At 42.0% G+C, this 27,356-nt stretch overlaps 1 protein-coding gene across 1 annotated transcript in view; it reads left to right on the plus strand.

Moving 5' to 3' along the window:
* ZMAT4 (zinc finger matrin-type 4) overlaps positions 1–27,356 on the plus strand; it is a 371,285-nt gene that overhangs the window by 104,215 nt on the left and 239,714 nt on the right. Inside the window, exon 3 of the mRNA XM_055416278.2 lies at positions 24,863–24,952. Coding sequence (XP_055272253.1) covers positions 24,863–24,952 — 90 coding nt within the window. The remainder of the gene's footprint in view (positions 1–24,862; positions 24,953–27,356) is intronic.

Consider the following 27,356-nt stretch of genomic DNA (forward strand, 5'->3'; position numbering starts at 1 on the left):
GAAAAAAAGGATTCAGACATGTCCTGATTGGAAGCTTTTAGCAATGGGGGATCTATAGATGGGTTAACTACATGATTGGTTTGGGATGTATATTTGACTTTCTCCAGTTGATCTTAAATTGGAAATAAGGGAAAAATTATGAAGCTTCAGTTAGCAATTATATTCTGATAGATATTTCTACAGGTATTACTGTTTGGCTCCTTGGACTGGTTGCTACAAATAGTACTTTGATTTTCTGGACTGAATAGTCCAGATAGTACCCCTTAGTATCTGCAGATAGTAGGTTGGCTTCCAGGGCTGGTCGCTACAGCTATGGGTCAGAGTTCTATGTTCATATGTGGTTAGACTATTGTTTGTTGGTATATTTAGTTTTTCCAGTATCATCTGGAAATATTTTCTTTTTCATGCTATATTGTACTGGCTAGAAATCTCTAGTACAATATTGTACAGAAGCAGTGAGATTGGACATCATTGCCCAGTTCATCTTGGGAAAAGCATTAATGCTTTTACTATTCAGTGTCATGGTAGCTTTAGGTTTTTTGTAAATATATTTGATCAACTTGGGGAAGCTTCCTTCTATTCCTAGCGTGCTTTCCGTTTTTATCAAGAATTGATGTTGGATTTTCTCAAGTGCATTTCCTTCCTTTATTGTGATGTTCACATGAGTTTTCTTTTTCCCCTTCTCCTGTTTATTACTTTTTGGTGGCAGGTGTAGTGAATTCTATTAACTGACTGATATTCAAATATTAAACCTACCTTACATTACCAGGGTAAATCCCACTTGATCATGAGGTATTATCTTTTTTGTATATTATTGGAATTTCACTTGCTGAAAATTTGTTACGTTTCTTACATCTATGTTCATGAGAAATACTAATCTGTAGTATTCTTTCCTTGTAATATCTTTGTTTTTGGTATCAGAATAATCCTGATCTCATAGAATGAGTTGGGAAACATTCCTTCCTCTTCCATTTCTGGAAGCGTTTGTGTACAACTGGTATTATTTCCTCCTTAAATGTTTGGTAGGATTTCCAAGTGAAATCATTTGAGTGTATTGTTTCCTTTGTGGAAAGTTTTATTAATAAACTACAAATCCAGTTTCTTTCATAGATATGCTATTTGAGTTACCTTGAGTGAGCTTCAGTAGCTTATATTTTTCAAGGACATTTTTTTCCCCCTTTCATTTAAGTTGAAGAATTAATTGGTCTAAAGTTGTTCATTGGTCTAAAGGGAATCAATCCTGAATATTCATTGGAAGGACTGATGCTGAAGCTGAAACTGCAATACTTTGGCCACCTGATGCGAAGAACTGATTCATTGGAAAAGACCCTGGTGCTGGAAAAGATTGAAGGCAGGAGAAGAAGGGGACGACAGAGAATGAGATAATTGGATGGCATCACCAACTCAATGGACATGAGTTTGAATAACCTCTGGGAGTTGGTGATGGACAGGGAGGCCTGGCGTGCTGTGGTTCATGAGGCTGCAAAGAGTCGGACACGACTGAGTGACTGAACTGAACTGAACTGATAGTTGTTCATAATATTCTCATTAATACTTTAACGTCTGTACTATCTGTACGGATGTTAATGCTCTCATCTCATTGGTGATTTGTGTCCTTTATGGTTTTATTTTCTTTTGCTTATCAGTCTGATTAGAGGCTTATCAATTTTACTGATTTCATAAAACCAGCTTCTGATTTCACTGTTTTTTCTCCATTTTTTTGTTTCTTTTCTTGATTTTCACTTTAATATTTATTTTTTTCCTGTTTTTGCTTTCATTAGGATTAATTTACTTTTTTTTTTTTTTACAGTTTTTTTAAGGTAGAAGCTGAAGTCATTGTTTTTTCTACTTACATAAGCATTTAGTGTTCTAAATTTGCCATGGCATTTTCAACATGTGTACATCATGAATCACGATGTTACCATTGATTGGGACATTAAAAATGATCATGTTCTACCCTTACATTTTATTGTTAAGGAATTATAAATTAGCCTGCATCTCAAAGTTAATGTATTTTCCTTCACTGGCCTTTAAAAAACTTCTCTCGTGAACCCAATTTTGGAAAGTTAATCCATCTTTATACTCAGAATCTAGCTTTCTGTTCTGTTTTAATCTTTGTCACAGATTTCAAAATTACATTCTACCTACTCATCCTTTTTGGACCCAGAACAGGCTTTGGTGAAATGCAACTCCAGGATTCTTCTGTCAGCACAACCTGTGTTTGTGTGCGTCTGTGTGAGGGCCCAGACTCTTGAGGAAGGGGAGTGCTATTAGACACACCGAGTCAAAAGAAGATCAAGACGTGTCAGGCTGAAGGAGGGTAGCTGAGTGAATTCTGGCCGGTAAACTGGGAAGCGCAGTGACTCAACAGACGTTTGTGGAAGGTGATGTTGAGACTTCACAAGAGACTAACTAGAAAGTGTGTGTGTTAGACCATCTTCCTTTTGGTAAAGCGTCTCTTTTTGCAGCAATAACTCAATGAAAATAACCCACGTGACTTGGCGGAGGTTAATTTCTGACCCCCATGTGTACATATTACACATCCAGGGTTTGGACGATGAACGAGTGCGTGGACGACGGTTGTGTAATTGTCCGCACTGTTTAGCTGCCACGGTCCTTATAACTCTTCTCGTAGCTGACATAGCACGGGAATTTTTTTTTTTTTTTGTACAGTTGGTTTAGTCCAGTAAAAGAAAGCTAGAAAATTAGTGGGGCACAAACATCAGTTAATTTCCTCCCTCGTCTTGGCCCATTTTCATAACTTCACTCTCAGCTGAGACGAATGAGATCTGAAACACCAGGAATTGGATTTAAATGCATCTTAGCATCAACATATCACCCCTTGTTGAAGTCCAGAAGAAAGAAACGCGTGTAGAGAACAGATGGTTGTGTTGAAGGCACTAATTTCTGCTGGATTCCTAATTCAGCAGAGAAGAAAAGAACGGGCAGCCGCAGCCCCCAACCCCGCTGGCTGCTGTGTTTTGTCATGTAAGCCAGAAACCACTGCAGTGGGTGTCGGGAAGCTGAAGACAGCCAAACCCTGTCTCCTTTTGAAAAATAATAGTCATAATTTTCCCACCCTTATTCATCAGTTTTCAAAATTTCAGTCCATTTATATGAAATAGCCAGTCACTCAGCAGGTGGAAAGAAGTGGGGTAGGCTTCCTGGAAATTTAGTTAAGAGCAGTGGTAGCAGGCAGGGGCTGTGTGTGGCACTGCATAACCTTGGGGTGCCTGATAATGTTAGGATGAAGATGTCATTGTTTTTCTTGGATGAGAAAGTGTCTAGCCCGAATGCGTGATTACACTGGTTAAACACTCCTCAGTAGTCTTGGGATAACTTTGTATGTGCCTATTTATCTGTGGGCCCACTTTTGGGAAGAGATTCTGAATCAAAATTAGATTGTCAAGGATGGTGAGGGTGAGGAAGAAATTATAGAATACTGACCATGTGTTTGAGAAAGACAAGCAGAACTCAATTTGACAGTCAGTTCTGTTCGCTTTAACTTCAGTCTTGAGACAACGAGACTAACTGATAAATTACGTGTAATCGATTCAAGTCAAGAGGTGTTTTTCTGGACACTAACTGTACACCCTGCCCTGTAAGAATATAAGGGATTCGTACATTGTTGTTCAGTTGCTAAGTCATGTCCGACTCTTTGTGACCCCGTGGACTGCAGCACGCCAGGCTTCCCTGTCCTTCACTCTCTCCTGGAGCTTGCTCAGACTCATGTCCATCGAGTCGGTGGTGCCATCCAACCATCTCATCCTCTGTTGCCCCCTTCTCCTCCTGCCTTCAACCTTTCCCAGCATCGGGGTCTTTTCCAATGAGTCGGCTCCTTGCATCAGGTGGACAAAGGATTATAGCTCCAGCATTGCCTTTTGCATAATGGTTGTGGTTTTGGGCTACATGAGTCTTGCTGGGGAGGGTACTGAGTATGTATTTGATATCCTGGGGAGTATTTTGCGAAATGCTTGAATGAAAATAATAAAGAGGCCACAATATATGGTAAAGACAGTGAGAGCTGTGAGATGCTCAAAGGAGGATGAAGTTAGTGTCTGGAGCAGCTGGAGAAGAGTCCATAGAAGTGTCAGTCTTGAAATAGACATAGAAGGGTTATTGTTAATATATTCGAGTCTATGACGGGAGGCATCTGTGTATCCCAGGAATTGGGGAGACATTCAACAAACGTATAGGAGCAAGGATATGCATTTTGTGATCATAGGAGGGTAAAAGGAGATTACGCTGTGGCACGGCCTTGTAATTAAGACTTCAGCCCCTGGAATGAGAAAACTGGAGTTCAAATACTGGCTGCATACAACCTACTGTTGTCTAACCTTGTACACAACCTACTAAATGTGTAACCTGGATGAGTTAAGGATGTTCCAAGTTCGTGAAGTCTTCTCAATATTGGGCTATGCAAGGTCCCTCTCCTGGCATTTATTTATGCTCTTTTCTCCCCATACTCTGGGGAGGACTTAAAATCTTGGGGGGATCCCTGAAAGGCCTTGGGGATTCCTGAAAGAGTCGATAGCTGAAGGCTGGTTGCTGAGAGTACCCCCAGAAGCAGAGACCACACGTTCACCATGGAAGGGGATCTCAGGAGTGCATCTCCATGTCCATCAAGCTGACGACTCTCTCTTCGGAGTTCTTAAGATATGTCATAGACTCTGTCAATTTTTTTCCAAATACGCTTTTTATTTTTGCAAATAGTGAGTTTTAGTTCTTCCCTTCCTTTGCTCAGATCTCTTTTTCTGTCTTTATGGAGCCGATGAGGAACTCCAGGGCAGTGTTCAACAGTAAGAGTGACAGTGGTCAAATTTTTCTTGGTATCCGTCTTTAAAGAAATACAAATAAAAATTTCTCCATTAAGTGTAATGGTTGCTGCAGATTCTTCATATAACCTCCATGGAAACAAGAATATTCTTATCATTTCCTGCTTTACGGCAAGCTTTTAAAAAAATGTAAATGGGTGCTGGATTTTATCATCTGACTTTTTTGGTATCGGTCGAGATAATGATTTTCTCTTCTTTTAGTCTATTAATGTGGTAAATAACATTGATCCTTCTGATGCTCTGCCATGCTTGCATGTCTTAGATAATCCATTATTGATCATGATACATTGCTTTAAAAAGCAATGTTGTTAAGGCAAAATTGTGGCCATATGTGTATAATTAAAATAATTTTTAATCCTTTGCCTATGAAAATATTTTGGAAAAAACTTACTTTGTATATTCAGTTTCTGAAAGATAAAGAAAGTGCTTTGGAAAAAAAATGTTATATTAAGTTTGTCAATTTTACTTAAGAGTTTTGGAATCTATGTTAATTTTTTAATTTCATAGACAATTTTTAGAGTAGTTTTCAGGTTCATAGCAAAATTGAGAAGGAGGTTTAGAGATCTCATAAATACACTTTGCCCCCGGCCCATCCACAGCTTCCCTCATTTTAACACCTCTCACCAGATGGTACTTTTGTTACTGTTGATGGACTATTAAGGACACCACATAATCACGCAAAGTCCATAGTTTATCTTAGGGTTCATTCACTCTTCATGTTGTGCACTTGATGTGGACACGTGCATAGTGGCATCCATCCATCCATCCTCATAATACCATATCGAGTAGTTTCACTGTCCTAAAAATCCTATGCACTCTGCCTGCTTATCCTTTCCCCTTGGTAACCCCTGGCAACCGCTGATCTTTATTCTGCCTCTGTGTGTGTGTGTGTGTGTGTGTGTGTGTGTGTTTATGAAAGAGAGAGAGAGTGTGGATGTGGTCAGTTGCTCAGTCATGTCTGACACTTTGAGACCCCATGGACTATATCCTGCCAAGTTCATCTTTCCATGGAATTTTCCAGGCAAGAATAGTGGAGTGGGTTGCCGTTTCCTACTCTAGGGGATCTTCCCAACCCAGGGAGCGAACCCATGCCTTTTGTGTCTCCTGCATTGGCTGGTGGAAATCTTTCCCACTGGGCCACCTGGGAAGCCCATACTGTCTTTACCTTTTCTGGAATCTCATGTGCTTTGAATCATATGATATGTCACCTTTTCACATTTAAGTTTCCTCTATATTTTTCATGGCTTGATAGCTCATTTATTTTTTAGTGCTGGATAATATTCCATTGTCTGTATGTACTACTATTTGTTTATCCATCCACCTACTGAATGAAATCTTGATTGCTTCCAAAGTTTGAAAATTATGAACAAGTCTTCTTTAAATATCTGTGTGCAGGTTTTTGCATGAATATACATTTTCATTAAAAAAAGATGTATTTTTTTCTGATTATCAAAGTAAACTAAAGTTAAACCATATAAAATTTCCAGTGTTTGGTTGTTTCTCACTTAAGAGAAATGTCAGATTCACATTCATGAATGTGATATATTACACTGATGGATTTTCATCCAACAATAAACCTCATACAGTCATGCTGTGTAATAAGTATTTTTGCTTCTTTATTTTTTATGATTTCATGTTTTGCTTCATATTGGTAATGTCTTCTCAACTCCTTAACTATATTTATTATCCCTATTTAACAATTTTGGTTGGTATTTCCCAATATTTTTGCTTTACTTGGTTATGTGCCTGGTTGCCTGCAAAAACACTGGTATCCCAGACAAAATTAGAGATGTTGAAAAGGGGATTAGACAAGGAAGAAAGGTAACAACTTCTCTTTGGAAGTATTGGGTTTGAATGGGACAGTGGTAGGACCTAAGGGCTATGTTCTGAAGACCCTTAGGAAGAGGAGAGTGGAAGCTGTGAGGAGAAGCTGAGAAGATGGCTAGAAGGAGAAAGTGGAGTCCCAGATTTGAGATCTGGGCTTGTCAAAGCAGCATCTCTGACCTGTGTAGCCTCTTTCAAGCTCTTTGCAGGTCCTGGGAGGTTGGCCGAGACCAGCTCTCCAGATTTTGCTTCACACTGAGATGCAATCCAGCTGAAGCTGGAGATAGCTCTCCCGATCTGTTTACTTTTTCTTTCAATCTGGGCTTGGCAGCCACAGAAGAGGAGACGAGCTGATTAGAAAGAAGGGAAAATAAATCTGGGTTTTCAGAGTGGATCTTTGCCTTCTGAGCCCTTGCATGCGTGCATGCTAAGTCACTTCAGTCATGTCCAACTCCTTGCAACCTGCTGAACTGTAGCCTACCAGGCTTCTCTGTCCATAGGATTCTCCAGGCAAGAATACTGGAATGAGTTGCCATGCCCTACTCCAGGGGATCTTCCCTATCCAGGGATTGAATTCTTGTCCATTACATCTCCTGCATTGGCTGGTGAGTTCTTTACCACTAGTACCGCCTAGTAAGCCCCTAAGCCCTTGGGGAGCTGCTGAAAACCTAATTCCCGGTCCTCCACCCTCTAGCATTTCTTGCGATGAGGTCTGAAACCTTCCTTTAAGGAAACGCCCTATGATTCTGAAACCGGTGGTCCAGAGACCAAACTTGGGGAAAGACTGGAACGAAAAGAGCCCTTCCAGGTCTGATCTGTATGCAGAGGGGGCGGAGATGAGCTCGGACCTGGAGGTTCCTGCGCACATCCCCAGTGTCCCTGAGAGCAGGTGCTCTGCACCCCGTGGCGATGGATGGACAAACCTCTGGCTCCTGTGGGATGTGTTTCTCTCTGGCCCCTCCAAAGAAGGGGAAGGAGTGACACAGGAGCTATGGGGGCATCTGGGGAGTATTTATTGAATAGATAACAACACTCTTCCACGGAACAAGTCTGTCTCTCTGAACCCCCTGGCTAGAGAGGATGGATTATTTCAGAATTCCCTGTTTTGCTTTAATCAAGCTATCAGTTCAAAACAACCTGCAAACAGATTAAAATCTGGGACTTTGAATAGGCAAATACACAAACGGAAATGCAGGTGGTGGTGAGCTGGAAGTGACAGCAGAGCTGCAGCTGCAGCCCTGTGCATGTGTGTGCCCTGCAGGTCTGGGGAGCTGTGCTGTGCAAAGCAAGTATCTCTGGGAAAATAAAATATGCTTCAGAATACTTGACTCTAGGGATTCAAGTGAAAAAAAAAAATCTGTTTCCCGTTACTAAGTGAAACAGGTACAAATCCAGGTTTCCTCTAGTTGGGGAGGGGATTGCTGAACCCTCTCGATTTCAAGAAGTTGTGAGGCTTCCTAGCTATCCCCAAGGCAGCCAGCTAATTTCTTGTGCAAAAATACTAGCTAGACATGGTGGGGAGGATACTCAGATAGGAAGAAATGGACATTCCATTCTCTGCACATTGTTTTATACTAGAAATGTTCCTAATACATTTGCTGATTACTTTTCTCAGATTATAAAAGTTATATGTACCTAAAGTTTTCTTGAAAATAGGAAAATAAAGTTAGGAAAATTGGAAAATAAAGTCACATTTCAAGTGTACCAGAGGAAACTGATATTAAAAATTAAATTTTTTTTTATCAATGAAAGAATCTCTTTGTTAGGCAGATACTCTGTTTGTTAGTCCAATTAAAATTTATTATTTTTATTTACTATTGTTTACATTCAAAGTGAGATATATTTGAGTTATATCCTATAGTATAAGTCATCTGACCATTTATTTACTTCAGTTTCATTAAGGTATAATCGACATATTTAAAGTGGACACACGGTGATTTGACATATGTATAGATTGTGAAAGGAGTATCTCCGTATAATTAATGAACACATCCATCACCTTACATATTTATCATATATATTTAATTTTTGTGAAATCAATTAAATTTACTCTCCTCACAGTTTTCAATTATGCAATACAGTGTGGTCAACTATAGTCACCATCTTCTATATTAGGTCCTCTGGCCTTTTTCATTTTATAGCTGGAGGCTTGCACTCTTTTACCATCATCTCCATATTTTCCTATCTTGAAGCCCCTGGCAGCCACTTTTCTACTGTTTCTATGGGTTCAGCTTTGTATTGATAGATTGATCCCACATATAAGTGATTTCATGCAGTATTTCCCTTTGTCTGGTTCATCTCACTTAGCATAATGCCCTCAAAGGCCATCACTGTGTCTCAGATGGTAGGATTTCCTTCATTTTCATGACCGAATAATATTTCTTTGTATGTAAATACCACATCTTCTTTTATTCATAAATGGACACTTATGATATAAGAATATTGTGAATAATTGTGAATAAGACTATAAGGAACATGAGAATACAAATACCTTTCGGATATCCTGTTTTAATGTCCTTGGAATAAACACCCAGAAGTGAAATTGCTGGATCATATGGTAGCCCTAGCTTTAATTCTTCTGGGGAATTTCCATTCCGATTTCCAGTGGCTGTGCCAGCTTACCTTCCTACCAACAGTGCTCAAGGGTTCCTTTTTCCCACATCTTTGCCAGTACTTGTTATTTCTTATCCTTTTGATGGCTAATCTGAATGGTGTGAAACGATGTCTCAGGGTGGTTTTCATTTACATTTTCCTGATAATCAGTGATGCTGAGCACCTTTTCATGTCTGGAAAAATGTCTGTGTGATTCCTCTTCCCATTTTCAATCAAATTGTTCTTTTTGATTAAAAAAAGAGTTACGGGAGTTCTTTACATGTTTTGGCTATTAAGCTTTTAATTGCAGTATGATTTGCAAATGTTTTCTCCCATTCCGTAAGTTGACTTTTTATTTTGTTGATGGTTTTGTTTTGTTTTTCCTGTGCAGCAACTTTTAGTAAAAGGAAAGAGATCTCAAAGATCAGAGTGGAAACAAAAGAAATAGAGACTAAAAAGACAATTTAAAAAGATCAGTGAAACTCAAACCTGCTATTTTGAAAGAGTAAACAAAGCAGATACATTTTTAAGCTTGATTTACCAAGAAAAAAAGAGGACTCAAAACCAAAATGATAAATGAAAGAGAAGACATTACAACTGATACATACAAAGGATCATCGAGACTGCTACAAACAAATAGATGTCAACAAATTTTACAGCCTAAAAGAAATGGATAAATTCCTAAACAGTGCAACCTATAAAGACTGAACCATAAGGAAAAAGAAAATCTGAACCGACTCCAGAGATTGAGTCAGTAATCACAAACCTCTCAACGTAGGACGTCCAGGACTAGACGGCTTCACTGGTGAATTACACCAAATATTTAAAGAAAAATTAATACCAATCCTTCACAACCTCACAAAAATTAGAAGGGGGGAACACTTCTAAACTTGCTCTATGAGGCCATCATTATGCTAATGCTAAAACCAGACAAGCACATTATAAGAACATAAACTTACAGCCTCATAACCCTCATGAACATAGATGAAAAATACTCACCAAAATATCAGTACACCAAAGCCAATAATACATTAAAGGGACTGCATACTATGATCAAATGTGATTCATTCCAGGGATGTAAGGATGGTTGAACATGGGCAAATCAATCAGTGTGATAGAGCACATTAACAGAATGAATGTTAAACTCATTTGATCATCTCAGTAGATGTGGAAAAAGCATTTGACAAAATTAAACATCCATTTAGTAAAGGCCTAGTGGCTCAGATGGAAAAGTGTCTGCCTACAATTCGGGAGACCTGGGTTTGATCCCTGGATAGGGAAGAGTCCCTGGAGAAGGAAATGGCAACCCACTCCAGTGCACTTGCTTAGAAAATTCCATGGACAGAGGAGCCTGGCAGGCTACAGTCCACAGGGTCACAAAGAGTCGGACACAACTGAGTGACTTCACTTCACTTCAAACATCCATTTATTGATAAAACTTTCAACAAACTGGTTGTAGAAGGACTATACCTCAGTGTGTAAAGACCATACATGATAAGCCCACATCCCAACATTATACTTTCAATGGCAAAACACCGAAAGCTTCTTCTGTGACATCAGGGGTGAGATAAAGATTCCCACTGTCATCACTTTTATTCAGCGTGGTATAGGAAGTCCTAGCCAGAGCCAGGCAAAACGAAGGAATAAAAGGTATCAAATCAGAGAAGAAGTAACACTGTCCCTATTTGGAGATGATGTAACATCATATGTAGAGAACGCTAAAGACTGTGCCAAAATTACTGTTAGAACTAGTATGCAAAGTCATTAAAGGGAACTGACATGAAAATCATTAAAGTTGAAGAATACAAATGAATACACAAAACCCAGCTGATTTCTACACACTGACAATGATTATCAAAAATAGAAATTAAGAAATCAGTCCCATTTACCACTGCATCTAAGAGAGTAAAATACCTAGGAAGAGATTTAACCACGGAGATGGCAGATCTGCAACTGAAAGTGAAAAAAAATGGAAGAAAACACACGAATAGAAAGATAATAGAAGCTTATGAATTGAGAGAAGGAATATTGGTAAAGCAGCCAAGAAACCAAAGCAGTCTACTGGCTCAATACAATCATTATTACAGTTGCTGTGCATTTTTTCACTGAGATAGAACAAACTGTCTCAAAATTTGTATGGAGGCTCAAAACCCCTAGATTACTCGAGCAATTTTGAGAAAGAGGAGTAAAGATAGAGGCGTCACCTCTGGATTTCAAACCATGTTTTGATGCTTTGTTAATCAAAACAATATGATATAGCCATAAACACAGACATGGAGATCAACAGAACACTTAGATCAGAAATGAACCCATGCATATATGATCAATTGATTTATGAAAAAGGAGCCAAGAATTTACAATGGGGAAAGGACAGCATCTTCAATAAATGGGGTTTGGAAAACTGAACAGTCACATGCAAAGGAATGCAACTGGACCACTATCTTACACCATATGCAAAAATTAGTTCAAGATGGATTAAAGGATCGATTTAAACACACAATTTGAAGCCATAAAATTCCCAGAAGAAAGCATAGGCAGTAAACTTCTTGACAATGGTCTTGACAATGATTATTTATTTTTTGGTTGTTGTTTAGTCACTCAGTTGTGTACTACTCTTTGTGACAACATGGACTGTAGCCCACCAGGCTCCTTTGTCGGTGGACTTTTCCAGGCAAGACCACTGGAGTGGGTTGCCATTTCCTTCTCCAGGAGACTCACAACCAATCAAATTACTTTTTGATTTGACACCAGGAGCAGAGGCAACCTAAGTAAAAATAAGCAAGTGAGACTATGATATGAAAACAGACGACAAATCAAAAAAGCTTCTTCTCACCTGACTGTTTTAAGTCATCAACATAGTTTTGTAGAGGAACCACTCTGTGCAGAAGTTTTAAAGGGGCGCGGTGGGATGGATCAGGACTATAAAAATAACAAAAATTGAGGATTCAGTTGTAAAAACAGAGTTCAGTTTGAGAATAATTATAGGATGCAAACCAAGGAGCATAAAGTAATTGGGCAAAAAAGAGAATCGAATGTGAAAATGTTTCATTCAAGTAATGAGGCCACCTGTGAACTGTTCTCCCACTGCCTTGGTTGTTGGGTTGTCTGAGTGACCAACATCTATTTCACAAGTCCATGGAGTTAATCTCGATTTCTCCACCACCTAAACCTCACTCCAAACAGATGGAGATGAGCATTTGCCCTTGGCAGTGGTGGGGGTTAATCTTGGAAGACCTCACTCACACTCATGCTTTTATAAAGTGCTAACGTTTTTCTTATCCCTGGCATGAATTTTCGAAGAGAAGCCAAGAGACTTTGGGAAATCGTAGCACAGGACTGGCTTGTGTTGTTAAAACTTTCATGTTGCAGAAGGATTTGGTATCTTTGTTGCTTCAAATCACCACATCTTCTCTGACTTTAATCACTGATCTCACTAGCTTTATTTTTTATTTTTTCCTTCATCTCTAACTTCTTAATGAGAGCTTCCAGAGAGGAGGGAAAAATCATTTTTGTCTTATTTTCCCAAACAGCAGAAGAGCGGCCTGGATGAGGTATATTGTATTATTTATCCTCTGGTGTTCTCCTCTTTCTCCTGTGATTCTGCTAAAAATGTGCAGACTTCATGGAGACACATTTAGCTCTGCCCTCACATGATAGAAAGATGGTTCCTCTGTACTTCAGTGGTAATGTAATTCTTTGAGTTGCAAGACTTTGATTTAAAATTGTAATGCGCCTGTGTAGGCACTCGTGTAGGCAGACGGAAGTACAGATTTAGTGCAAACATGTTTACACACTCGTGAAGGCTGCCCAGCCCACCCTAGATGGTTTTTCTCCAACAAAAATCCATTTTTCCCAAAACTTGTTTAAGATAAGCAGTTCTCATTTTAAATGCTCTTTTAAAAATATTTCAGAAAAACATAAAAATGACCTAATTCTAGAAACTTGAAGGCTGTCCTCTTTGCTTTTGAAAAATGGACCGATTCCTGGTACGAGAAGAAAGAGCACTTGGTGTGGATGACGGCATGTGTCTTAGTCAGCCCAGGCTGCCAAGACAAAATAGCATCGAGTGGGGGCTTACACAACAGACATTTACTTTTCTCCCGGGTCTGGAGCTCGAAGGCTGAGATCAAGGTGCTGGCGTGGTTACTGGTGGAGCCTCTCCTCCTGCCTTGCAGAACTTCCACCTCCTTGCTGTTTCCTCATGTGGCCTTTCCTCTGTGCTCACGGAAAGAGGAAGCATCCCCTGTCCTTGTCCCAGAAGACCACCAGTTCTGTTGGGTTAGGGCCCCACTCTTTTGACCCCATTCAACCTTGATTTGTTGCTCAGTTGCTAAGTCATATCTGACTTCTTTAGATCCCATGAACTGCAGCACACCAGGCTCCTCTGTCCTTGGAGTTTGTTCAAATTCATGTCCGTTGAGTCAGTGATGCTGTCTAAGCAACTCATCCTCTGTCACCCCCTTCTCCAACTGCTTTCCATCTTTCCCGGTATCAGATTCTTTTCCAATGAATCGGCTCTTTGCATTGGGTGGCCAAAGGACTGGAACTTCAGCTTCATCATCAGTCCTTCCAGTGAATATTCAGGGTTGATTTCCCTTAGGATTGACTGGTTTGATTATCTCAAAGTAATGCCAAGAGGGGAGGGAGTTGGGCTTCCACATATGAATTTGCAAGGACATACAATTGAGTCCACAGTGCCACACATGCCCAGGATTCTATAATTAAAAGCAAAGTGACGTATCACCCGAGGCCACGGGTTAAATGAGATTTACCAAGCCGGCATCTGGTGAATTCGGATTCTTGAAAACAGTTGATGAGTTGGCTCTACTGGTTCCGAACTTTCTCTTGCTTAACCAGCTGGGTTGCACGTGGCATGGTGGCTGTTACGAGAGGCATCACTCTGCACTGAACTTTTGTGCCAGTTGCAATGGGGCTTCCCTGGTGGCTCAGATGGTAAAGAATCCGCCTGCCAATGCAGAAGACCCTGGTTCTATCCCTGGATCAGGAAGATCCCCTGGAGAAGGGAATGGCAACCCACTCCAATATTCCTGCCTGGAGAATTCCATGGACAGAGGAGCCTGGCAGGCTACAGTCCATGGGGTCGCAAAGAGTCAGACATGACTGAGCGACTAGCGCACACACGTACCAGCTGTAGCAGTTCCTAGGTTTCCTCGGGGTTTTTGTTCAAGCTCAGCTTTTGTCAGGTCCCCTGCTGAGAGATTTTCCTCCAGTGTGCTCACTCTGCAGAATGCCTGCAGGAGCCGTTGCCAGAACTCCCTCTGGTCTGCAGGCTCCCTCCTCCTCAAGGACCTACACTGCTGGCCGGGCAGAGAGATGGGAGGAGACAGGAGATGGGTTTGATTTCACTTTCAGAATGGAAGGGAGTCTATAGCAGTTATGCACACACACTTTCACAGGATCACTTTAATTAATCAGGAGTCTGGGGCTCTTATTCTGGGATCACCTCTTTCTTTCATTCACGTGCTCAGTCCCTTAATCGACAGTTACTGAGCACTGACTCTGTGTCAGGCGTATGGCAGGTGTGGGGATAGAGGATGGGGATATAAATGAAGAGAAAACGCATGATCCATGTCCTCTGAGAATTTAGAAGTTGTGCGATCTCGGGCAACTAACTCTCTTAGTGTTCCTGGGACTCATTTTCCTCATCTTAAGCGATTAGAAAGGGAAATTATCAAAACTGGAATGAACCTGTAAAAGTGTGATTTTTCTCTCCGTTTACTGGAATGATTAGATCCCTTAAGGAATTTGGAAAATTCAAAAAAACCCTACATTAAAGTCACCTGTGATCCATGATAAAGAATAACAGTCTTTTGGTGTGTTTCTTCCTAGAGTTTTGCCATGTCTATGCACACAACCGTGTGTATACAACACAAACATAGTGTATATTTTAAAATATTTATTTATTTTATTTATTTGGTTGCAATGGATCTTGTTTGTGGCACAACGGTCTCTTCATTGTAGCATGCATGATCTAGTTCCCTGACCATGGATCGAACCCAGGTCCCTGCATTGGGATGTCTTAGCCACTGGACCATCAGGGAAGTCCTCACACATATGTTTTGTTTAAGAAGTTTGGCATCATTTATTTTTTGGTTTGAAGCAGATTTTCTTTCTTAGTATTATTGCATAGGTATTTTTCATGTCTTTGAATACTACTAATATGCTTGTTAATCGCCGTTTGGTAATCTATCTCATATATATATGTGTATCATATTATTTATCCTTCTCATTTAGGACACTTAAATTATTTTCTCATTTTCATTATTGTAAATAAGGGGTGTCTCTGACTGTGAACTTAAAAAGAACTCGTAGAAGTAGAATTTTGGATTGAATGAGTTTTTGCCTCTTGAATATATGTTGGAAAATTTCCATCCAGGAAGATAATGTCAGTTCACATGTCTGTTAGCTATGTACAAGAGTCTTAGTTTCCTTGTATCTTCACTGATATGGATATGTATATTTTGTAAATTTTTGCCAATTTCATGGGTGACAATACATATATTTTTAATGTAAAAAATATAAGGTAGAATTTGGATGAGCTTTTCTTTATGTATCTTTTAACTATTTGCATTTAAAAAATCCATATTTCTATCTTTTGCTTATTTAATATTATTTTTTTTCTAAATTTGTAAGAACACTCTTTATCTTAAGGGTATTAGACCACTTTCACAGTTGGTAGATATTTTCCCACTGTGTGGTTTGCCTCTTATGTGTATATGTGTGTGCTCAGTCATCTCCAACTCTTTTGTGACACCATGGACTGTAGCCCTCTAGGCTCCTCTGTCCACAGGATTTTTGAGGCAAGCATACTGGAATGAGCTACCATACCTTCCTTTAGGGGATCTTCTCGACCACAGGATTGAACCCATGTCTCCTGCATTGGCAGGCAGATTCTTTAACCACTGAGGCAACTGGGAAGTCTGGTTTTCTTCTTACATATATGTATTTAAGATAGCAAGCATATTTATGTATATATTCAGTTCAGTTCAGTTGCTCAGTCATGTGCGACTCTTTGCGACCCCACGGACTGCAGCACGCCAGGCCTCCCTGTCCATCACCAACTCCCGGAGTTCACTCAAACTCATGTCCATTGAGTTGGTGATGCCATCCAGCCATCTCATCCTCTGTTGTCCCCTTCTCCTCCCATCTTCAATCTTTCCCAGCGCCAGGGTCTTTTCAAATGAGGTCAGTTCTTCACATCAGGTGGCCAAAGGTTTGGAGTTTCAGCTTCAGCATCAGTCCCTCCAATGAATATTCAGGACTGATTTCCTTTAGAATGAACTGGTTAGATCTCCTTGCAATTCAAGGGACTCTCAAGAGTCTTCTCCAACACCACGGTTCAAAAACATCAGTTCTTCAGAGCTCAGCTTTCTTTATAGTTCAACTTTCACATCCATACATGACTACTGGAAAAACCAAAGCTTTGACTAGACGGACCTTTGTTGGCGAAGTAATATCTCTGCTTTTTAGTAAACTTTCTAGGTTGGTCATAACTTTTCTTCCAAGGAGAAAGAGTCTTTTAATTTCATGGCTGCACTCAGCATCTGAAGTGATTTTGGAGCCCCCCAATATAAAGTCTGCCACTGTTCCCACTGTTGCCCCATCTATTTGCCGTGAAGTGATGGAACCAGATGCCATGATCTTAGCTTTCTGAATGTTGAGTTTTAAGCCAACTTTTTCACTCTCCTTTTCCGCTTTCATCAAGAGGCTCTTTAGTTCTTCTTCACTTTCTGCCTTAAGGGTGGTGTCATCTGCATATCTGAGGTTATTGATATTTCTCCCCACAATCTTGATTCTAGCTTGTGCTTCATCTAGTCCAGCATTGCGCATGATGTACTCTGCATATAAGTTAAATAAGCAGGGTGAAAATATACAGCCTTGATGTACTCCTTTCCTGATTTGTAACCAGTCTGTTGTTCCATGTCCAGTTCTGTTACTTGCTGACCTGCATACAGATTTCTCAGGAGGCAGGTCAGGTGGTCTGGTACTCCCATCTCTTTAAGAATTTTCCACAGTTTGTTGTGATCCACACAGTCAAAGGCTTTGGCATAGTCAATGAAGCAGAAGTAGATGTTTTTCTGGAACTCTCTTGCTTTTTCTATGATCCAGCAGATGTTGGCAATTTGATCTCTGTTTCCTCTGCCTTTTAATAAATCCAGTTTGAACATCTGAAAGTACATGGTTCATGTACTGTTGAAGCCTGGCTTGGAGAATTTTGAGCATTCCTTTACTAGCTTGTGAGATGAGTGCAATTCTGTGTTAGTTTGAGCATTCTTTGGCATTGCCTTTCTTTGGGATTGGAATGAAAACTGACCTTTTCCAGTCCTGTGGCCACTGCTGAGTTTTCCAGATTTGCTGGCATATTGACTGTAGCACTTTTACAGCATCATCTTTTAGGATTTGAAATAGCTCAACTGGAATTCCATCACCTCCACTAGCTTTGCTCGTAGTGATGCTTCCTAAGGCCCACTTGACTTCACATTCCAGGATGTCTGGCTCTAGGTGAGTGATCACACCATCGTGATTATCTGGTCGTGAAGATCTTTTTTGTACAGTTCTTCTGTGTATTCTTGCCACCTCCTCTTAATCTCTTCTGCTTCTGTGAGGTCCATACCATTGCTGTCCTATCTATCTGTCTATCTAGCCATTTTTATCAGTACCACTTCGTTTGCTTTGCTGTTTAGAAAGTTTTCCAGTCATGAAGTTGGATGTATTTTATGTCTTTGTATAGCTTTCTTTTTGGTCTCAAACTATCGGGTGTCTTTTGGAAATTTGTAGTCATATTACTTCCTTTGTTTGTTTTTCTGCTGTTACAGCCGCGCTGTGTTTGTCCTGGTCTGTATGTCAGATCTCCAGAACCGCTTCTCCCCACTTCTTCGTCTTACCCTCTGCGTTCTAGGAAGTGACCGTATCCTAACTTCACACTGGGCCGTAGTGCCAACTGTGCTCTTGCCCTGCTAGGAGGGCCTTCCAAGTTAAGCTGTGATTTGGTTTTTTCTTTTAAAAAATCTTCATTCATTTACTTGGCTGCTGTGGGTCTTAGTTTTGGCATGCTGGCTCTTACCTGTGGCACGTGGGATATAGTTCTCTGCCCAGAGATGAACCTGGGCCCCCTACATTGAGAGCACAGAGTCCTAGCCACTGGACCACCAGAGAAGTCCCAAGCTGTGATATTTTTAATGTCTTTATTGTCCTATCTCATCGTTGACTTTTAATCCTCAGTCCATATTTTCTTAAATGGCTCTAAACCCTTGCCACTTAGAATGTCTACTTATTGTGGTAAATCTTTTGCAAAGAAAAAATTTCTTGATGTTTCTTCCTTGAGAGTTTTTGTCAATAATTTGTTTTCTATGTGCCACTCATCAAAACAGAAGGTAAGGCCTGCCTCATGTCCCCAGTGTGTGTGTATCAACCTTGGATCCTTTCATAGTCCACCTGAACCCTCTTAGGATCTTCTGATCCAATTTCAGCTCTAGGATTGGATGATGACAGGCCATTTCAGGAGCCCAGCAGCCTGGGTAGGAGACTTGGTATCTGGGGGCTTCGGTGGAGGAGTTTTATTTCTTCCTTCTCTGTGCTGTGAAAGGCTTTCTCTAGAGAGCCAGTCTTCGCTTGCTAGGTTTCCAGTTGGTCCGTCTTCTACTCTAGGTTTCTGTGTCCAACCAATCAAGATGCACCAATCCAGGAAAGAGCCCCATTCATCAGAGAGAATCTCTGACACCTGGTGTTTCCTCTTGGTTCATCTGCATCTAACCTTGACTTCCTACTGATGTTGCCCCCAATGTTTGTGGGGCTCTGCCCTGGGCCCCCAACCTTAGAGTGTTAAGGGGGGATCTGCCAGGGCAGCTTCTCCTCCTTCCCGAGAGATGGAGCCTCCATCCCATATCTGCTAGACAGACATTCTCGGGCAACCAGGAAGTGAAACCTTTGCTGTGTTTTATTTCTGCCCTAATCGGCCCCTCTTCATGCTAGAATGAGTAGAAATAAATTGGTGGCTTGCGAGAATCACTCTTCTATAATGATCAATCTGTTCCAGGTTTTCGTTTTTCCTTATAGTCCTTGGCTTATGTTAGCTGGTTTCTGGAAGGAGGTATAATTAGATATCTATGATGAAATAAGATGGTGAAGATTTAAGTGGGAGATCAGCAATGGATCTTAAAGCTTATTTGAAACAACACGTCTCCTGCCAGCCTCACAACTGTGATCGGAGGATAAAATGAGAGGATAAATGTGAAAGGACTTTGAAGGCTGTTGGGAACATTATGCAAATACCAAGTTGCTTTGTTATCGCCACATTTTATGAGAGCAGAAATCAGTAGCCTTGTTGGAAGCAAATGTGAGTTGAGAATTTTTTAAGGAAAGCGTGTGGTCGTGGAAGGTGGCTATTTAGGTGAAGCGCAGAGCTGTTCTGCTTCTGTTTCCCTCTCTCCTTTCACAGCAATACATCTGAAATAGAGGTTGGTCTTGCTCTTCCTCCCTGCAAAGAGAAGGTTGGCCTGAATTTCCACTTTAGACTGTTCTTTAGCATGCCAAGAGATTGTTTCAGCCAAAGAAACTAATCTCCAGATAGGTCTGCCCCCACACAATGCCCAGCAATGGGGGCAAAGGCTTTAATTAAAATGAAAGGTTTGGTCATTTCTGGCCTATCTGGGAAGCTTAAAGTTGATGTGGTTTGAATGAAAATAATGACTTTTACTTAAAATGCAAATATTAATGCAAGAAAGAACCTGGGATTGACTCTCAGTGCAATTGAAAGAGAGTATAATTTCTTTTTCGTGTTTTTTTTCCCCTGAAATTAATGGTCCTTTTCCCTCCTGAAACTCTGTAATATATACATTTAACATGTTAGTAAGGTATATTTTTTCTCTTTCCTTTCGGCTGGCAGTTGGGCTTTTTAAACTCTTAAAAAACAGTGTTAGTTTTAGGTATTAATGGATCTTTGAAAGAGTCATAATGCCTTGCTACTGTTTGTGTTTATTTGGATGAGTTAAGGCAGTTTGAGGGGTAGTTTTTTTCCAAGCCTTCTTGGTTTGGTTGTCTGGACAGCATTTACCATCCCATAATCTCCATTCATACACAGAAAGCTAAAATGACCACATGGTGAAAAGTATACATATTTACCAAAGAATTTGTATGGACCAAAATCAAGTTTTCAATTTTGAAGCAGCACGTTCTGCTCTTCGGTTAAGTATGCTCATCTAATTACCAAGAATTACAGTGAAAACAGTGTGCATTTTGAATTTTGATAAGGGTAGATGGAAATGTGGTCAATTATATCAGTATATGTTAAATGCATTCCAGATCAGCGATGCTTTTACTAATTATAATTAGTATAAAGTAGACTTAATGAGGAATTACAAAGGCTTGAACATTGTGAAGTTATTATTATATTTTTGTTAAAGATGAATTTGTTATAAAAATTGAAAAGAGAAACCATCCAGACTCTTACCCTAATAAACTATATTTTCTCCCCTCATCTCTTCTTGCTATACTTACGAATTTTTATTTAATTGTCATCATCGTATATGAGCAATTTTGAGCTTTGCATTTTCCATCCAATATTCATTATGTAGAAATCACTTTTTTTCCATTTGCAAAAACATAAGGGCATTCCATGGTTGCTTGAACCCGTCTCCTATTGTCGAAAGTGTAGCTGTCTCCCAATTTATTTTTTTGTTCCTATTTAGATAATGCTGCAATGAACATCTTTGCTCAAATGGAATTTTAACTTTCTGTAGGAAAGGTTTTGTTTTTGGAATAAATGGAATGGGGTGAGATTTCTTTGTCAAATTTGATGCAGCTTCAGAGAGTTAAGGGAGGTTGAGAGGAGGGTAGTTAAGAGAAGTCACTTGGAGGATGATGCAGGAGGTGACTCTGTGTCCTGTCTGGGTGAAGAGGTGAGCATGGCAGGAAGAAAGAGCGGAGCTGCTGGCAGAGCTCCGGGGTAGAGGCAGGGCTCCAGGAACGTTCAACGGGGAGCCTCCTTCGCTTTGTTGACCATCATTTGTGGCTTTGGGTCTGAATCAGACCAGCTGGGAGGGCAGTCCCGTGCTCCTCTTACTCTGGAGTGGACTGTCTTTGGGGTTTTGACTTTCCACCTGAAGTCAGCATGGGGAGGCATTGGCTCCAGGCCAAGAGGCCTGGGAAAAGCAACAGGCAGAAAAGAGGGGAGCAGTCGAAAGGGATGCAGCTGAGTGATGAGCCAGATCCTAGGTCCTGTCCACCGTCAGTCCAGGATCAGGTGGTGTTTGCCAGGGCTCTGTTTCTTTCGACCTAGACACTAGGTCAAGGAAGGCCTTCCAGCCAGCTTGGAGACTGGGAAGCCAAAGGAGAACAACAAGCCTTCAGTGGACAATATCAGGAAGAAGGTTTGGCCCCGACATTGCTCATCACTAATCACAGCAGAGCTGCTCTTTTTTTCTTTTCTTTTTTCAGCTAATGGTTTTTTTTTTTTTTTAACTTGTTTTGTCAAACTGCAAGTAAATAACCCGGTGAACTCTGTCTTTGCTGGAAATAGCCTTTTTGAAAGAAATGTTATATTTTAGGAAAGAATAAAAAAAAACCCTACCACAGAACAAGCTGCTTTATGAGATTTCCAATTTTGCCATGATTTTGTTCCCTGGGTAGACTGATGCTGCAGGGACTGTGATAAGAAGTTCTTCTCTGGTAACGAAAGCAAAATTGAAAACCTACTTTGGCCCCATTCGAGCTCACACTGTTATCACTTTGTCTTTTCACCAATTACCTGCCTGCCTGTGCTTTACAAAAGCCCAGATTCTGTGGCCACATTCAATGTCCTGGAGATTTTGACATCTTTAATTTTTTTTTTTTTGAATGGTAGCAGTATTCCTAATATTTACACTACCCCTTACCTCCAAACCCCCTACAACCCTGTAGAATAGCTGTACACATTTTAGACATCAACATATTTATCTGCAAAATGAAATGTGCTTGTTTGCACGGCAACAGTCTCAAGCACATACAGAAGCTAAGCAATGATGTTGAAATCATCTGACACATATTCATGTGGGGTTCCATTTCTCTATCCTACCAGTCTTGCAGGCAAACAAGACTCCAGATAACCTTTGATTAAAACTTAAAATTCAACCTAGAAAGGGCTTCAGATATATTTCAAAAATCACACTTCAGTACTTTTCTAAATGTCTCTAATATTTTTCATATCCCAAATCAGTTCAGTTCAGTCGCCCAGTCGTGTCCAACTCTTTGCAACCCCATGAACTGCAGCATGCCAGGCCTCCCTGTCTGTCACCAACGGCCAGAGTCTACCCAAACCCATGTCCATTGAGTCCATTGAGTGATGCCATCCAACCATCTCATCCTCTGTCGTTCCCTTCTCCTCCTGCCCTCAATCTTTCCCAGCATCAGGGTCTTTTCAAATGAATCAGCTCTTCCCATCAGGTGGCCAAAGTATTGGAGTTTCAGCTTCAACATCAGTCCTTCCAATGAACACCCAGGACCGATCTGCTTTAGGAAGGACTGGTTAGCACTTTTAAATCCATGACCTTAGACGTGTCCAGCAGGTGTTTGGAGGCGCAGTCTTCTTGCTTGAGGCACAGTGAAGGAATGAAGGGAATGATAAATGAGGCAAACCGGGCAGGAAGGAGTTACATGATGTCCTGTGAACAAGGTGCAGCCTGCTGTGTGTTTTCTGAGATCACTTCCCCTTTGTGGCTAATCCAGGAAGGCAACCCATCAATCAGGAGATCTGCTAGAACCCAATTGTAGAGAATGACACGTGGAACCAAGTCACTGGAAAAGAAGGAAATAATCTCTGAGTAAAGGAAGGGGCTGGGGGACTTGGAATCAGGCTGCAGTGGATTCAAGGAGAATGCACCTTACAGAGACCACATGGAGCTCGGTTAGGATTGGTACAGTCGCACTGAGAAGTAGACTCTCCTATTTAGTGTGTCATTTGGTTTTCCTGGGAACCCTCCTAAATGTCATTGCACTCATTTTGTACAAGGAGAATGTGAGACTTGTTTGGGTCATTTAGTCACCCAGTCAGGACCGACTCTTTTGTGACCCTGTGGACTGTAACCCCATTTGTCCATGGGATTCTCCAGGCAAGACTGCTGGACTGGGTTGCCATTCCCTCCTCCAGGGGATCTTTCCCGATCCAGGAATCAAACCTGTGTCTCCTGTATTGGCAGGTGATTCTTCACTACTGAACCACCAGGGAAGCTTGAGACGAGCTTTGACTGTAATCAGATTAGAGTAAATGACTCATTCCATGTCATGACTTGTGTGATATCACACAGGGAGAAAGTGGTCGAGCTGGAAGTGAAATTCTGAATTTCTGACTCTTTTATGGGTGTTTTTCAGTCCACCATCCTACCTCAGGTAGCAGCTTGAAAGTTAGAACTTCAGTGTTCTTTAGAGGTGAGGGGAGTTCGGTTGGGCTCTCAGTTCAGCAAAGGAAGAGAGGAAAGATGGAAGTAACAAGAAATCAGTTTCTCCACGCTAGGCGTGGAGCAGTCCGGACAGATAGAAGTTTGGAGTCCTGCTGATCTGCAGGTGGTGGGGCTTGACTGGCTCAGTTGCATCTGGGTCCATGCATGTAGCTCGGCTCTAATCAGGCTTCGGTTAGAGATGCCGTGTGCACGCCCAGCTCCCAGGGTGGCGTGGTCCGTAGCTACTTAGGGCAGGACTTAGGGTGGGGGGACAGGCTCTTCTTCCCAGCTGATCCTTGTATCATTCCCTCTGCTGACCTATTCTTACCTTTGCAGACAGTTGTACAGGATTCACTCCAGGCTAAAAGATCCCAGTGGTTGCACCTTTCTTCCCTGACTCTGCTTTTTAATCCTGGAATTATATTGTCTTGATACATATTGTTGGGCAAGTCTCTTAACCTATCTGATGCGTCATCCCAGGGGACCCACATGAACGTCCTCCAGTATTTTCTGTCATGGCAGTCCAAACGTGGGTTGGAAAAGAGTTTCCAGACACAGAGAATTTCAGAAGGGAGTTTATTAAGAGCAAGGAGCTGAGAACAAAGGCGCTGCGAGCACAGCCGGCTGACCTCCTGACAGACTAGGGAGAGTCCACACTTTGCGTGAATTAGTAGCCAGTTTTTGCAGCCTCAAGACAAAGAAAATTCCTGTGGAAGGGTGGCATTAGGTGATGGGTTAGAGCGTTATAGGGTGAGTACCAGGGTGGGCATATTTGCCTAATTAGGGGTCAGGGAGCTGACCTAGATAAGGATCAGGGGGGCCTTTGGCAACAGCTAAATGGATTTTCCTGGTGGCTCAGATAGTAAAGAATCTGCCTGCAATGCGGGCGACCAGAGTTCGGTCCCTGGGTCGGGGAGACCCCCTGGAGAAGGAGAGAAAGAGTTGGACATGACTGAGCAACTAACACTCTGACGGCGGGGCTCTGTCGGTTTCAGAGATGACCTTGGTTCTGGCCTCTACATCCGGGGCCTTGGTGCAAGGCCTCTCCCTGTGACCTTGCTATAGACCTTCGCATTTTCTAAGGAAATTCCTTCTGGGCACTGGCAGGCACTGCCTGAGTGTCCAAGGATTCTCAATGCCTTCTCTTTCACAGTATCTGCTTCTGCTTTTCCTTCCCAGAGTCGAAAACATGCCAGCAAAGTCCGACTGTATTACATGCTTCACCCCAGGGATGGGGGGTGTCCAGCCAAGAGGCTCCGATCGGAAAACGTGAGTATCTGACACAGCGCAATATCCTTGGACAATTTGTTCTGTCGGCGAGAAACTTTGCAGGTCTGGGAATTCCAGTTATGTCCAGCCTAGTGGGAAAGTTAAGTGAGTCGAAATCGTTCTCATTAACTATGACAGAAAATATGACATATAAGCAAGTCTTTTCCTCTTTTTTTTCCTGCCAGATCTTGCAGGAGACTTTTTGATGATTTTGTGCTGGGACCTTGCAGAGAAAGAACAAATGGAGGGGCTGAGACCATCAGAGGCTGGGTGAGGGGAGGCGGGCGTCTGGAGAAGACATGACCTAAGGGCAAACCTGTCAGAAATATCAGAGGCCTTGCTTTCTACATAATGTATGCTTCCTTTGGTGTGTAAAACAGAGCGCCATTTTGTTCACTTATAATGAAAACTGTGCACATATCTTGCAAATAAAAATATTCAGGGTTTTGATCAGTGTTACCTTTCCCTGAGGGAATGTTTATTTAGGAAGACAAATAACAATTAGGCGGTTGCTTTGAGGGTTTAAGGTCAGAGCAAAGGGTTTCCCTTAGCCAGGCCGAGGCCAAGACTGCTGAGAGGAGCACCCCCCCCCGCGGGGGGCCCTCTTCCTGCCTGTAGAATGTTCTTACCCATCCATGGCAGAGGTCCTCCACGATGCCAACTGCGGATTAAACAGAGACGCCTCACCCTCTGAGGGCCGAGAGGCTGCGGGTGAAGAGTTCACATCCCACCCTCTCGATTTTTTTTGCCGCTGCCGTATCGATGCCAGTCTCTTTTCTTATTAACAGTTAATGCATAGTCGTTGAAGAGGCGGGGCAAAACCTGCACTCGCTTGTTCTACTCAGGGGAGGCAGAGAGAGACAGGTGTGGGTTTCAGGGGGTGACTGGCTAGAGCCCTAGAGAGTGAGGCCCGGGGTGGGTGGCTGTGCCTAATTAGGGGTCAGGAAGCTGACCAGTAAGGGTCAGGGAGGCTTTTGGCTGTGGTTACACTGGGGCTCATCCGTTCCATGTGACTGAAGGTGCAGAACGTCAGGGCTGGCCGGGGCCAGGGGCTTCCAGCCACATCTCAGCATCCCCAAATGAGCTAACACGCGCAGACTCACCTGGACTCTGTGGATTTTTCTATACTGCCCACCGAGGAGACCGAGACACAGAAGCCACAGGCCTGCCTTAAAGAGACTTAAATAAAGCGAGAGGGGGAAACATTGCGTAAAAGCGCTCTGGTGCCACAGTGCAGGTGTCTGTTAACGTTTGTATACAGCGCCTCATGGATACAAAGGGTGGATGCGTCATGCCTGGGCCACGCGACCAGGGAAGGTGTGACTGCAGAGGTGGCGTGCGAGCCGGGGTCTTTGGGATTGGATGGATGGTACCAGATGGACGCAGTGGGAGTGAGGAGGGTGGACGGGTGTTTTCTTGGGCGCATCCGTAGCAAAACAACCTATTAAGCCACAGGAGAGTCGGCTTAAGCCAGCTGTTATGCAATCTCAGAATCCTGTAGCCATGCTGGAGTCACGCTGTCCGGTGGGTGTCTATTGACAGAGAGAACAGAATTTGGTTGTTTCCGCTTGCAGTTGTTCAGCGCTATAGGCCTTCATTCAGTGGCCATTTAGCATCTAATCCTAAGAGTCAGAAACCATAGGGATTCATGAACACTTAATGAGAAGCTCTTGGAGCACAGATTATTATTGTCTGTCCACTCAAGTTCTAATCATGAGTGGTGCACGCATAGCTGAGCTCCTAAGGAGTGATCCTTAGGAGGAAAACCTTTCCTTCTCAGGTTGCTTGGCTGGTCTAAGAATTAAACTGACTTACAGACAGATGAACAGAGGAAACACAAATTGAATTCCATGTGTGTGGGAGCCCCAAAGAGAAGAGATTCAATGAAGTGACCAAAGCAGGCAACGTTTATGTTCTTAGACAGTGAAGTGATAAATTTATAAGGAATTGAAAGGGCAAAGAAAGCATTCTGGGCTTGGGGTAGCAAATTAGTGAAGATGTACTGAGGTTTGTTTATAGAGGCTTCTTGGCCCTGGATTCTGTATCCCTGGTCATAAGACTGTCCCTCTACCTCCTGGAACAGGGAGGGTACCTTTCACGTGGGAGATTTATCTCCTGCTTTCAGGGGAACAGGAGATGGTCAGAGGATCCTTCCTGTACCTGCTGTCTCTTAAGTCACTTTACTGAAAAATCAATATGTCAAAGTGGCATGTTATAGGGTGGGGTGTCCTGTTCCCCTTCACAGTCAAAGAGAAAGGGGCACTGGGACTCCTGCTGGTGGCCTTGAAGACACAGTCTTTGCCACTCTGATCAGACCCATGCTGCACCCCTCTCAGGCTCTGGTTCTGCCAGACACCCTGGGGTCAGTTCCTAGCAGGGATGAAGGTCAGATTTTACAGCAAGA

This window comes from Moschus berezovskii, chromosome 26 (assembly GCF_049115385.1).
Source record: "Moschus berezovskii isolate FMDL1 chromosome 26, NW_MosBer_1.0, whole genome shotgun sequence".
Taxonomy (NCBI): Eukaryota; Metazoa; Chordata; class Mammalia; order Artiodactyla; family Moschidae; genus Moschus; species Moschus berezovskii.